The sequence below is a fragment of the Protopterus annectens genome, chromosome 4.part1 (assembly GCF_019279795.1).
Source record: "Protopterus annectens isolate FY-2018-M chromosome 4.part1, PAN1.0, whole genome shotgun sequence".
NCBI lineage: Eukaryota > Metazoa > Chordata > Ceratodontiformes > Protopteridae > Protopterus > Protopterus annectens.
In genome coordinates, this window is record NC_056734.1 from 679,941,020 (window position 1) to 679,953,563 (window position 12,544).

Genomic DNA, 12,544 nt, shown 5'->3' on the forward strand with positions numbered 1-12,544 from the left:
AAGATAAAGAGGGCTTTACCCAAAGATCCAAGATCTGTGGAGTTCAATAAACCCAAAATGGACTTCCTTTGGAAGTGGCCTAGAAATAAAAAACAAAGATTTATTTTGTTTTTGATGAGGCTGAGGAAAAGACCTGCACAGTGTCTTGTTTAAATAACATTGTGTTTGCTTGAGGGATTGCATGTAATTTTACATTTTAATACCCTAAAGTACCATTTCTTTTCTTTTCAGAGTGCAGTGTATGCCATTTTTACTTTGGCTCTATATAATAAACATACATTTGTTAATACAAGTTCTACTACCAGTGTCTTATGTAAACTCAACAAACACACACACACACACACACACACACACACACACACACACACATATATGCATATATAGCTATATCTATATATACATATATATAGATGTAGCTATATAGCTATATATGAAGATAGATACAGTAAGTCTACATAAAACTAGAAACAGCAAACACACCACTGTTTCCTTAGAAATAAAATTTTATTTAGCAAAATGATATAAAATCAGGCAGACTTTGTCAGAACTAGAAGTGAAATACAGTGACAAGTGAAAATCAGGATGCTTTTGTAGTAGAACAACTTTTCTTAAGGAATAACACTTTTGTTTTAACAGCTGCTATTGGCTGTTGTCAGATCCCTTAGAGTTATTCCCTTCTCACATTCTCCATAGATCCTTAAATAAGAAGTCATTCCCTTTGCTAGGGTACCACAGTCACTTTGTATAGGATTTTCCCAGGCATTTGGATGATTTGAGTCGCACCTTCTCTCCCTGTAAATGAACACAACCCTTAGGGACTTCAGAGAGTGACCTTTTCTAACAAATGAATTGGGCTCTGCTAAGGTAATCTCTTGGATGGGTCCTTATTTACATCTATTTACTGCAAACCTTTTAGTACCAATTTCACTTCTGACTGCAGGTAGCTGGAGTCCAACACACGTTACTAACAATATACCCATTTCTCAGTTTGTAAAATAAAAAAGGATTTGTAGTGATGGTTCTGATTATATGGTCCAGGTTTATGAATAAGGTTTATGAATAAGGGATACAATAACATCATACTAATATTGAGGCACCATCCAGTAGAACTCACAATTATAATCAAGCTGATTTATTAGATACACCCTATTGTTCATCAGTGTATTCTGCTAAATTGCAATTTGTTTGCTTTACTGGTACATGGGGCACCAACACATTCAAAATTAAAGAATATATCTGTGAATGTTTTAGTATCTATTAAAACAGGATCTTTTTTTTTTTTTTTTGCTAATTTACTCCCCAGACAGTGCAAGTTCAGTTATAGAAGGGGCAAGACATCAGATCAGCATTTTTCTTTTTTTAAACATCAAATTGATATTACTATTAATGCTAAACAAAAGAACAGCGTTGATACTGTACCAGTTAGATACATGCTTTGTGGGAACCGCAATGTTTGTCAGTACAGATGTTCTTTAAAATGAGACATTTGATTATTACCTACAGTACTTCTGGTGTGATTTACATGGCAGCTTGTCCTTGCAGTGCTACATTCAGTGCCTTTAAACAATGTATATTACTATACTTGGGTGACATTAACTGCAATAAGGAATGCACTGCATTATACAAGCATCCCATCCTGGTGGTAAATTTATTTTTATTGCAATTGACCTCATTATATTTATTTTAGTAATAAAAAACGTTTGCAGCATCAGTTGCCTAATATGGGAACATGTGTGAATCATTAATTTAGGGATTCTTTTTAAGTCAGGCTTCAAAGAAATGTTTTAAAATATGTATTTCCTAGTAATGGAGACTGTCATTATTATTGTTATGCCTTTTTATAGTATACATATATTTTTGCATTTTTTTGTCTTTTGTTTTCTATTTTGATTTTTGATGATATTAGCACATGACTGTGTGATAAGATTTTTATTTATTTATTTATATATTTGCAGATAGTGAGCACTATTCATATTGAACTGAAATGGTGATCTGCTTTTCAGGCTGTGCAATAAGGATTTGGAAGCACTTCTACCTGAGCTGGTTCTTCCAGTGTTGTATAATTCTGTATTGTCATTTTTAGGCATTATTATCATACTGCCTTTGTAATGGTTTCAAGGACCAGTCTACCTAGCTAGTTAAGAAGTAAGTAACTCTGCTAACTCCACAGTGCCACCACTGTAGAGTAAGGTGTCCATTGTCACATTACAGCTACTAATGGTGCCTGGTAGTAAGTAACTCTACTAACTCCACTGTACCGCCACCACTGTAGAGTAAGGTGTCCATTGTCACATTACAGCTACTAATGGTGCCTGGTATTAAGTAACTCTACTAACTCCACAGTGGCACCACTGTAGAGTAAGGTGTCCATTGTCACATTACAGCTACTAATGGTGCCTGGTATTAAGTAACTCTACTAACTCCACAGTGCCACCACTGTAGAGTAAGGTGTCCATTGTCACATTACAGCTACTAATGGTCCCTGGTATTAAGTAACTCTACTAACTCCACAGTGCCACCACTGTAGAGTAAGGTGTCCATTGTCACATTACAGCTACTAATGGTGCCTGGTATTAAGTAACTCTGCTAACTCCACAGTGCCACCACTGTTGAGTAAGGTGTCCATTGTCACATTACAGCTACTAATGTTGCCTGGTAGTAAGTAACTCTACTAACTCCACAGTGCCACCACTGAGGAGTAAGGTGTCCATTGTCACATCACAGCTACTAATGGTGCCTGGTATTAAGTAACTCTACTAACTCTACAGTGCCACCACTGTAGACTAAGGTGTCTATTGCCACATAAGTTCATAGGTTGGTACTGGGCTATTTGCCCGAAGGCATATATTAGCCCAGCCATATTGTGCGGTATTCACCTCCCCTTTAGTAGTTCCTAGACCCTTGTACTAGCAGCTAGTACCCTTGGCCCCTATCTAGTAGTGCTGTTGGTGTGATCCCCGGTGTGAACTTTCTGTTACCCATCCACTCATCAAGGTTCCTCTTGAAGAGTGATAGTGAGGGGCTCTGTCTTATGTAGATCGGGACCCTGTTCCATAGTAAGGGAAGTCTCTGTGAAGGGAATCAATCCCTCCAGCATGTTCTATTCATTGTTGTGTTGAGGTTTATGTCCCTAGAGCGTGTAGCTCGAGTAGATTTGGCTTTGCTAAGACAGAGCATGTTCAACAATTCTGGGTTGGACATGGCTCTGTACATTAGACAGAGATTGCCTCTGAGAAGGCGATATGCAACAGAGAACATTACAGCTACTAATGGTGCCTGGTATTAAGTAACTCTGCTAACTCCACAGTGCCACCACTGTGGAGTAAGGTGTCCATTGTCACATTACAGCTACTAATGTTGCCTGGTAGTAAGTAACTATACTAACTCCACAGTGCCACCACTGAAGAGTAAGGTGTTTATTGCCACATTACAGCTACTAATGGTGCCTCGTATTTTCCAGTGTTAGCATAGTGCTTTTACATACATAGTCAAATGCCAATAACATATTCTGATCTTTCCTGATATAGATACAACAGCCAGCACACTTCCTTTGACTATAACTTGTTATGAGTACCATTCAACTAAAGTGGAATTTGAACTTCCAGACTCAAACATATGGGTTTCCATTTTACTTGGCATCTACTAAACTATATGCTCCCTTCAGGATGATTCACTGTTCGCAGTGCAACTTCCATGCACAACAAATGATGCTATGTTCCCAGAAGAGCACTTTGCTAGCTGTCTGTTTCTGTTTACAGACATCACTTATGACAATAACACTTTTTAAAAATAGTTCCTGCCCTCAAATGCCAACATCCCTCTCAAGGATTGGTTGGTAGCACTGTCTTGCCTTATGATGCTATTTAGTACTTCTTAAATCATGCCCAGTTTTCTTCTCTTACACATATTAATATAATTTGTGAAAAGAATTCTCAAGACCCACAAAAAGGCTGTCATTCTTTTGGCACAAAATTATATTCAGAAGTTACGTTTTACTGCGTATACATGAGAAATAAAGGCTGTTACTGTTTCTCAATAATTTTCTTTTACATTTGTATTTTTCTACATCACTTAACACACGCTTAGCTTATTTATTTCAATAATACCCAATGTCACTAAAGCCACAGTATTTCATGTTTTTTAAAGACATAACTATTGTGCCACATGTCTCATGAGTATATCAGTCATGGCACAGAAATCTGAAAATAATGCTGAAGAGATCTATGAAATACCACAGAATGCCATATATATCAAAGTGACGTGTATCAGAATAGATAGGCTTCATCACAATCCTTGCAAGAAAATACTTATTGAAGTAAGTAATGAGTTAGAGAGAACATTCTTGAGAAGCATCGAATGCTCTTACTTCAGCTACATACAAGTACTGCACACAATGAATTCATATACATCTTACACACATAATTGCCCCAGAAGTACTGTGTTGAACTTCTATAGAATGAATGAAGAAGTGCCCTGTAGCATTGGGAAAGACTTTACCGCACAAGGAATTGCATGTGAAGAACTGCTTGCAACAAACCTGCTAAAACGTTGTGGACTATGTGTCAATGTGTATCTTTGTGTTTGTCTGATTCAAGGCAATGTTTTCATTGTGTGTGCATGTGTGTGTGTGTGTGTGTGTGTGTGTGTGTGTGTGTGTGTGTGTGTGTGTGTGTGTGTGTGTGTGCGTGTGTGTGTGTGTAATCAAAATTAGACATTGCCTATGTCAGAATCATGATGCAGGAGAATTTCCCAGTGTTGTGACCAAGGTACTGCACAAGGCCCTGTATGTCAAACATGACCTAGAATTTGCTGACATAGCACCAGTGCATTATCTCTAGGATTGTATAAAGCACGTTTGGAATCAGATCAATATGTACTTCGGTAAAGCTGTAAATGAAAGGAATTCTATACTACTATGGTTGCTGTGTTTGTTAAGGCAGGTTAAGTTTGTTTTCTTATTCATTTTTTTAACTGCATGCAAAATAACTATAATGGCCTTTTTGTTCTCGCTGTCATTTTTCTGCAAGCACAAACACCCAAATACAGTAGCCAGCAGCTTGTTGTTTTTTTTTTTTTTTTTTGATTGGATCAAAAATATTTTGCAGTCTGTCACATAAAAGTGACATCACTTTGCTGATCAAAAATTCCAGTGTCAGGCAGGGTCATCCTTGTTTACTCAGTAAATACTCTTCTCAGGCAGCAGGGGAATATTTCGTAACTAATAGAAAAAATAAGTGCCAGTGTCAGATTGATGTATATACTTCAGAATGGGCATAATCAATAATATTTAATGAGGAAAAAGATTGTTTGAGCAGCTTGATGTCTCTGGTTTTGCTCTGTAGGCAGAGTTTGCCATCTTTTCCCTAACCATATTACATACCTGTTTCCATCCGGATGTTGCACCTTCCCCCCGTACTTTGCAGTTTTGAACAGCATCGCTCCATTTTGTGCCCCTGCACCTGCTGTCACGCTGCTTCCACAACATAACTCTTGGATGACAAATATTTTCCTGCTGCCTGTATTGAATCCACTATGTTATGTTCTGATGTTCTTAACAAGTCCTTTCTCTTTGAGTGCTGATTCCCCCTTTTAACCTACATCAGCTGCTGAAAAAATGTCCTATCTTATTCTTTTGTTTTGTCCTATAATGTACATATATAAGTCATTGTATTTTGTCTTTTCAAACAGATCATGGTTTTATTGCCCTGATGAAAACTATGGCTCCTTTCCCTATAGATGCTTTCACTGGCATTATCTCCAGTACTGGTTGCTACATGTAGGGACTCAAGAGTTATTTATTTTGTGATAAATGTATCTTCCCTGTCTCCTTATTTGTGCTTATACTCTTCCCTGACTACCTCAGAACCTCACTTGCTGTACTGACTTCTTTGTCACATTTTCCACTGTCTTGATGGAAATGTATCACAGACACTCATGCACACACACACACACACTCATACACACACACACACACACACACACACACACACACACACATGCACACTCACATGTTTTTCAACAAGTTTTAACCTCCAAGTATATTATTTTTGGTGTTTGTGTCTTACAGTATGGATGAGTTGCCCTTTTCTGTTTCTTAAATTTCTCAAGTAGGTACCTGCCTCTTCCCACCTGCTTCTTTGTCAGTAGTGTGCATGCACGCGGTGTGTGTGTGTGTGTGTGTGTGTGTGTGTGTGTGTGTGTGTGTGTGTGTGTGTGTGTGTGTGTGTGTGTGTGTGTGTGTGTATCCACCCATCTGGGAGTGCTGGTGCCACATGGAAAGATTTAGGGCTACTCTTTCTGACTTCTCATCTGTGAATCTTTGGGTACACTAAAATGGAGTTGTCACAATGCAGTACATGAAGGCACACCACTGGTCTCCCTCCCTTTCCTCCACCTCCCCCAGTGAATCTGTTTATCAGACTTACTCCAGTTACTGTATTTGCACTCACTCTTTAATAATCTTGCTAGATTCATGCCTGTTATGCAACAATGTTTGTATCTTCAGTTTGTTTTTGTCTTGTGTATTAAAAGATATCCAAATGAATTCCAAAATGTCAAACTGTAAAGTGGTAACATTTAGGGTGTCATATTGCAGTGTAACACATCTGTTTGTCAGGTCAGTGAATGTGTTTCATTGAGTTAGTGCATTGTAAACAAATGGCTTCTCAGGAAGTTAGCATTGCGTCATCTCCACAGGATGGTGCTAATGCAATTAGTAGTAAATCCAGTTCTGTTGGCACAGAGTACTAAAGCCCCGACTGCAACTAGCATATCAGCTGTCTGTTAGAGCAAGTGTGGGAGGGGAGAGGAGAGGAATGACCTGGCCTAAATCTGCCTGCCTCTCCTCAGGATGAAGGTTAGGGAATGGGTGTCTTGACACATTCTGTCTGGTAGACTCTGCTAGTGAAGGCCAGAGTGCAGATGGAGGTGCTGTTTACAAGGTGGTAGAGACATGGTTATGTTGCAATTAGAGGCATTAGCATTTGTAGCAACCCATTACATGACACCCTATGAACACTATGGGCTTGCACATGGGAGTGACAAGGCTAAATAAAGAAAACTCCCAGTGTTTCCACAAATGTTGGCTCCTGTAATTAGGTCTCACTAATTGGGTAGTAGAGAACTGATTGAAAGTAGAAAACTTGATGGTCAGCAGGCAGCAGGTGGAAAAAAGTACAATCAGTAATGATAAAAAGTAAAACCATGCCCTAGTAACATTGAAAATATACTGTAGTAATAAGCAAAGTGCACTCGAGTTATGCTAGCCAGAAGCCAGTCTGTTTTGTTCCTTTATACCTTCTAAATCCTGGTAAAATTATTTCTGCAGAGGGCAGAGTGTCACAGGGATTAACCTTGCTACCTCACCATATGCAGTTCTCTAGTCTAGTTCTCAGCTATGGGTTTTTCTGTGTGAAGTCTACATGCTTTCCCTAGGAATTCATTTTTTTGCCATTTGCTCTGTTTTCCTCTTATGCCCCAAGATATGCCACAGGTAAATGGCAGTCCTCCAAACTGCCTGTTGGCCTGAGGCATTTACAACAGAATGAAACCAGCAAGATGTCCATTAGTGTCCATTAGATGGTTTTAACACATCTAGCAATAACACAAATGAAAATGTACCCTAGCATTAGTGGAAGTTTCTACTAGTAAGGGTATAAGTATACCCTAACATTAGTGAAAGTTTATGCGAGTAAGAGTATAAGTGTACCCTAGCATTAGTGAATGTTTATGCTAGTAAGGGTACAAGTGTACCCTAGCATTAGTGAAAGTTTATGCTAGTAAGGGTATAACTGTACCCTAGCATTAGTGAAAGTTTATGCTAGTAAGGGGTATAAGTGTACCCTATTAATGTCAAGAAGAAGCAATAAGATGTATTTTATTTTTCAGAATGTCTAATCTCTACATCCTGGCAACATAATTTGGTCAGCACATAGCAAAGACATTACATGGCAATAAGGATGTTAGTATTTTAGGTAACTGGAATAGAATGGGACCAGTTCATAAAGTGTCTATGATTTTCCCCTCTAATTTCCCTTCTGCTGAATTTAGTATCGTCTTCCATCTTGCTAGTTATGTAACCATATAATTACATACCATGTAATGCTTGTCACTTTATCCCCTGCTAAGTAGTACTGCAGTAATCAATGCCATTTATGCCATTTTGCAGAGCAGTCAGTGCTTTAGGAATCTATGATCCTGGGTAAGCCATTTAGCATCTGTATACCTTGTCTAGCAAAATTGCACTTCTGGGTACAAGCAAGACTAGAACTGAAATAAAACAGCAGCTCATCCAAGCAAAGCTGTGTAAATAAATTATGTCCAACAGGATGATTTAGCACCATCATAAAAAAGAGGAATAGCTGGCTTCCTGTGCATTTCCTGGTACGCTGCATCTAGGCAGCATGCTGTAATTGTTTGAACCAAGGACTGTGACCCAGATGCCTCTGATTTAAAATCTCATATTCTTTAGCCTTGGGCTCCTCTACTGACCTGCATGCACCACTGTTCTGCCAGCTATGAAATGAGGTTGAAGCAGGCCACCACCCACCTGCTGCAGGTCAGATGTTACAACTCAATTGGGTAGTTCTGGGGAAATCAACTCTAGATAAAGAATGACCTCATGGTGAACTTTGTACACTGAGCATTTCTGTTCATTTAGCAGCATATGAACCCCTTGACCTTATGACCCAAAGTGTCAAAGCATTGCCAACCAAGTCATTTACTTCCATGTTTTGTGTTTATCTTTCAGCTCTTTCGGCGTGTAGCTGCAGCCCTGCCAGGAATGGAAGGAACAGAAGAGAAGAGCAAAGAAGGCAGTATCCTTTGTCTTTGGTTATTTTTTTCTGCCCAGTGCAAGACAAATATTTCCATGGCATATATAAAAAAATTCAGGTAGGAACCTTTTGAAGAGCATTATTTTGTTAGCCTTCCTGCAGGTATGGAGATTTCTGTAATGTCAAAACTGAAATGCCTTGGCTGTTGTCAGAATGTAGTCTCATGAGTTGCAGGACCAAATAAAGCTATGAAGTTAAAAATGAGGAAATGTCAACAATATCAAGTGAGCATTATTTGCTGCACTGCTTGACTCAATCAACTACATATGTATTTATTTAGTAAGCGCAGTAACAATGTCCCAATTTTGGGCAACAGTGAAATGGTTTATAATGAAAATTATGTCATGTAAACAACTGTAGCAGCATTAACTTGGCCAATTTCTTGGCGGTGGAAAGAAAACAGATTATAGTTCTATACAGAGTAATGGAGACGGAGATCCATGTTGTCCAGGTAGTGTTGCATGCTGGTAAATGGGAAGTGATGTTTGGGTGCCATCCCTGTTTCTAGCATTATCCACTCTGATTATTACCATGGTATAAGCAGACGACGGCATAGCATATAATAAAAATGTATTTTTATTAGACATAAATTAAACAATGCTGTGACCTGAGAAAAACAAACCTTCATATCAGAAGTGAAATAAATCTGATCCATATACCAATCTAACATGTCTGAGGTATACTGATATCTGTCATTAGTACAGTCACTGTCTTCTCAAGCATCTAAGGATAAAGGGTGATAAGTACTTTTGTGTGACTTCAGTCTGTGATCAGAACATGGCAGCCACATGCAGCTATACATGGTTGTTAGTATGAGATGGAGAGTATGATTACTGAATGCATTCACCCCAATATTGCAGCTTTTATGCAATGCATAAACATTTAGTGCATGAGGAGTGCACACTGAGTTTTTGCCCTACCATACAGCAGTAGTAGTAGCAGTAGTTCAGTACAAATGGATACACAGCTGTATATACTGCAGGGGTCTGCAGCACAAATGTATGCATATCTTCACTGCATACCCTCATTGTATAGTAATGTACATACTTTTCCACTATGAAGCATACTGTAAAGGTACAAGCTTTTGCAACTGTTCCATATGTGTGCATGCTTTGCCTGTATAAGTATGTACACTCATATACACCCTCATCATGTATATGAATTCATCACCCTCCATTTGCACACATCTTTAGGGCATCGATAGCAATCTGTCCATACTTCATATAAGGCTTTGTTCCAGAGTGTTGTATAAAGTGCAAAATACAAAGCATGAACAATATGGTGATGAAGACAGTATTAATCCTGAAACTTTCTTGATGCAGGCTTACAAAAGCTGTGAAGTACAGGGGGTAGTCACACTAAAGACAAAGGATGGTATTCCAGCACATGAGATTTACCCTCAGAACCTATAACAAGCCCTCATTGCCTTACCATACAGCACATCTGAGGAGAGAAGAAAGAAATGATCCTGCTGAGACAGCAGTCTTTGCTTATATAATGTTAAACATTCAGGAGTGCAACTTTAAAGGATCCTTTCAGAATTATAAATCATAAATGCGAAGAGTAAAGGCCATGCTACTGCAACATGGAAGCCTAGAGAGCTCCCTAGCTGTGATGTTGTGCATCCAAAGAAATCACTGATGACTGACATCTAGATGTGCCAGAAAAAAAAGAGTGCACACATTCATACCTTCCCATACGTGTGTGCAGATGCTCCCTACAAAATACATAATCCCAGATAAATGTACTTTGTTCTCAGAGATTGTTAGCTTCATACTTTCTTTCTTTTCTTCTGCTTTCAGTAGACTAAGGACTCCAGGATCTTCTTTCACAGGAAGCATAAACTCTGTGACATTCTCATTATGCAGACAACTTAACAGGAAAGGTGCCAGCTTAAAAGGATTGCCTTGCTTTTTTTGTATTCAAGTCGGTGTTATGATACTTCAAACTCTGTCGAATTATATGTCACTGCTGTCTGGACTGAAAATGTCACTGAGTTCAGGTGCATGGGTGCATGTATCTGTAAATATATGTTTGTATGGTCTAATTCTGCACCTTGCCTGCTTGTGGAATTCAATGTGTCATGTGACTGGGGAGCTACATGTAGATTAACAGCACTTCTTTTACCTCACGTCTTGCCATCTTACTACAACTAGACATCTCTTGCATCTGTGCTACTCATTTATGCCATGCCACGTGTGTTTGCTGTTTCTCCTTCTGCTGGGAGTCCATTGCATATATTTAGAACCCTTTCAATAAAGAAATGCTTTGTAATGCTAATCCCTACTCTGTCTCTTTTCAGGTTATTTTCATGTCCCTTGCTCCCAACATGCTTAAATAAGCCCCTTTCTGAAGTACACTTCCATCTTGTAATGTGGTTATATCATGGAAATGTTTCTGTGTATCTTTGCATCTCTTCTCACCTCTTCTCTGTATCTGTTTCTTTACCCACTCTTGAGTTGGAGTGTCTTTGTCTGTGCTCTGGAGCAGTTGGCCTCCTCAGCTTCAATATCTCCTTGCCCTGTTTGCTGAGTAGACGTTGGTCTGTTAGCCTTCTCATCTGTAAGAATGAATTTACTTTAAAAGTGGCAGGATGTGACAGTGATGGAGGAGTTTCCACTGTCATTAGTACTGCACCTAGGGAGTTTTTCTGTTTTAGTTTACGTCAAAACCCCTTGCATGATAGGTAACAGTGATGTGCGGATGTATTTTGGCTCTGTGAAGGAGTCACCCCAGTGCCATGATGATGTGCTACTGATTGCCCTGCCCACTTCATTTAGGCACTAACACTTTTGTCACTAGCTGCAGTCCTAGCCAACACCCATGATACAAGGTGCATCCCAGAAATCCATATCTTCCCCCTCTGAAAGAGACAAGCAATAAAATGCCACATCATTCCTTTAAGATTCTCATTTGAGTGCTTATACCTTTATCATTGCTCTTTCTTAAACAGCTCTCACCCTTTATTCATCTGGAGCTGCGTTTTAAAAGTGCTACTAAGCTGAGACTGACCAGTAACCTCTATGCCATTATCATGTCCTATACTTGTGAATTCGAGCCTGCATTTTACGGCACTGCATATATTGCACACTAATGCCCTCACTTGATATGTATCTAGACAGACAGTTGTTTGCTTATATAATGTAGCTATCCTCATTGTTTGTGCATTGCACGCTTGCAGCTACACATAATGTGTACAAATGCCTTAGTTGTAGTCTCGCTACACATTTATGTACACTGTTCTTTAAAAGTAATCCAAAGTGAATTATGTGCATGCACTTTTTACTACTATGTATACCACCATTTTATTTTACTAATTTAATAACCAGATAGGACCACTATGGCAATAGTGGAGCACTGTATAACAAAGTGACATGTTCAGGGGAACAGGTTTCAAGTGGAAATTAAAGGAATCAGATTCAAGAATACAGGATGATGTTCTTTAGCAGATCATAGCATTGATTCCCAGTATTAACTGCTTTAAGTAATATCATAAGAATACTCTGTTGTTTTCAAGCACTCCATCTATACCCATATAATATAATATAATATAATATAATATAATATAATATAATATAATATAATATAATATAATATAATAATTATAAACCCTGTACACTTTTGATGCAGATATGTACATATTCAGCATATAAATATGCACACTGTTGGGACACATCTGTGCAGGTTAACACACGTGATTATTATTTATG

General features: G+C 38.6%; 1 protein-coding gene across 2 annotated transcripts in view; it reads left to right on the forward strand.

The window, feature by feature from the left end:
- Window positions 1–12,544, forward strand: part of RAB6B (RAB6B, member RAS oncogene family) — a 1,686,561-nt gene that overhangs the window by 1,311,263 nt on the left and 362,754 nt on the right. For both annotated transcript variants that reach the window (XM_044070456.1, XM_044070457.1), the window contains exon 7: window positions 8,750–8,816. In XM_044070456.1, coding sequence (XP_043926391.1) covers window positions 8,750–8,816 — 67 coding nt within the window. The remainder of the gene's footprint in view (window positions 1–8,749; window positions 8,817–12,544) is intronic.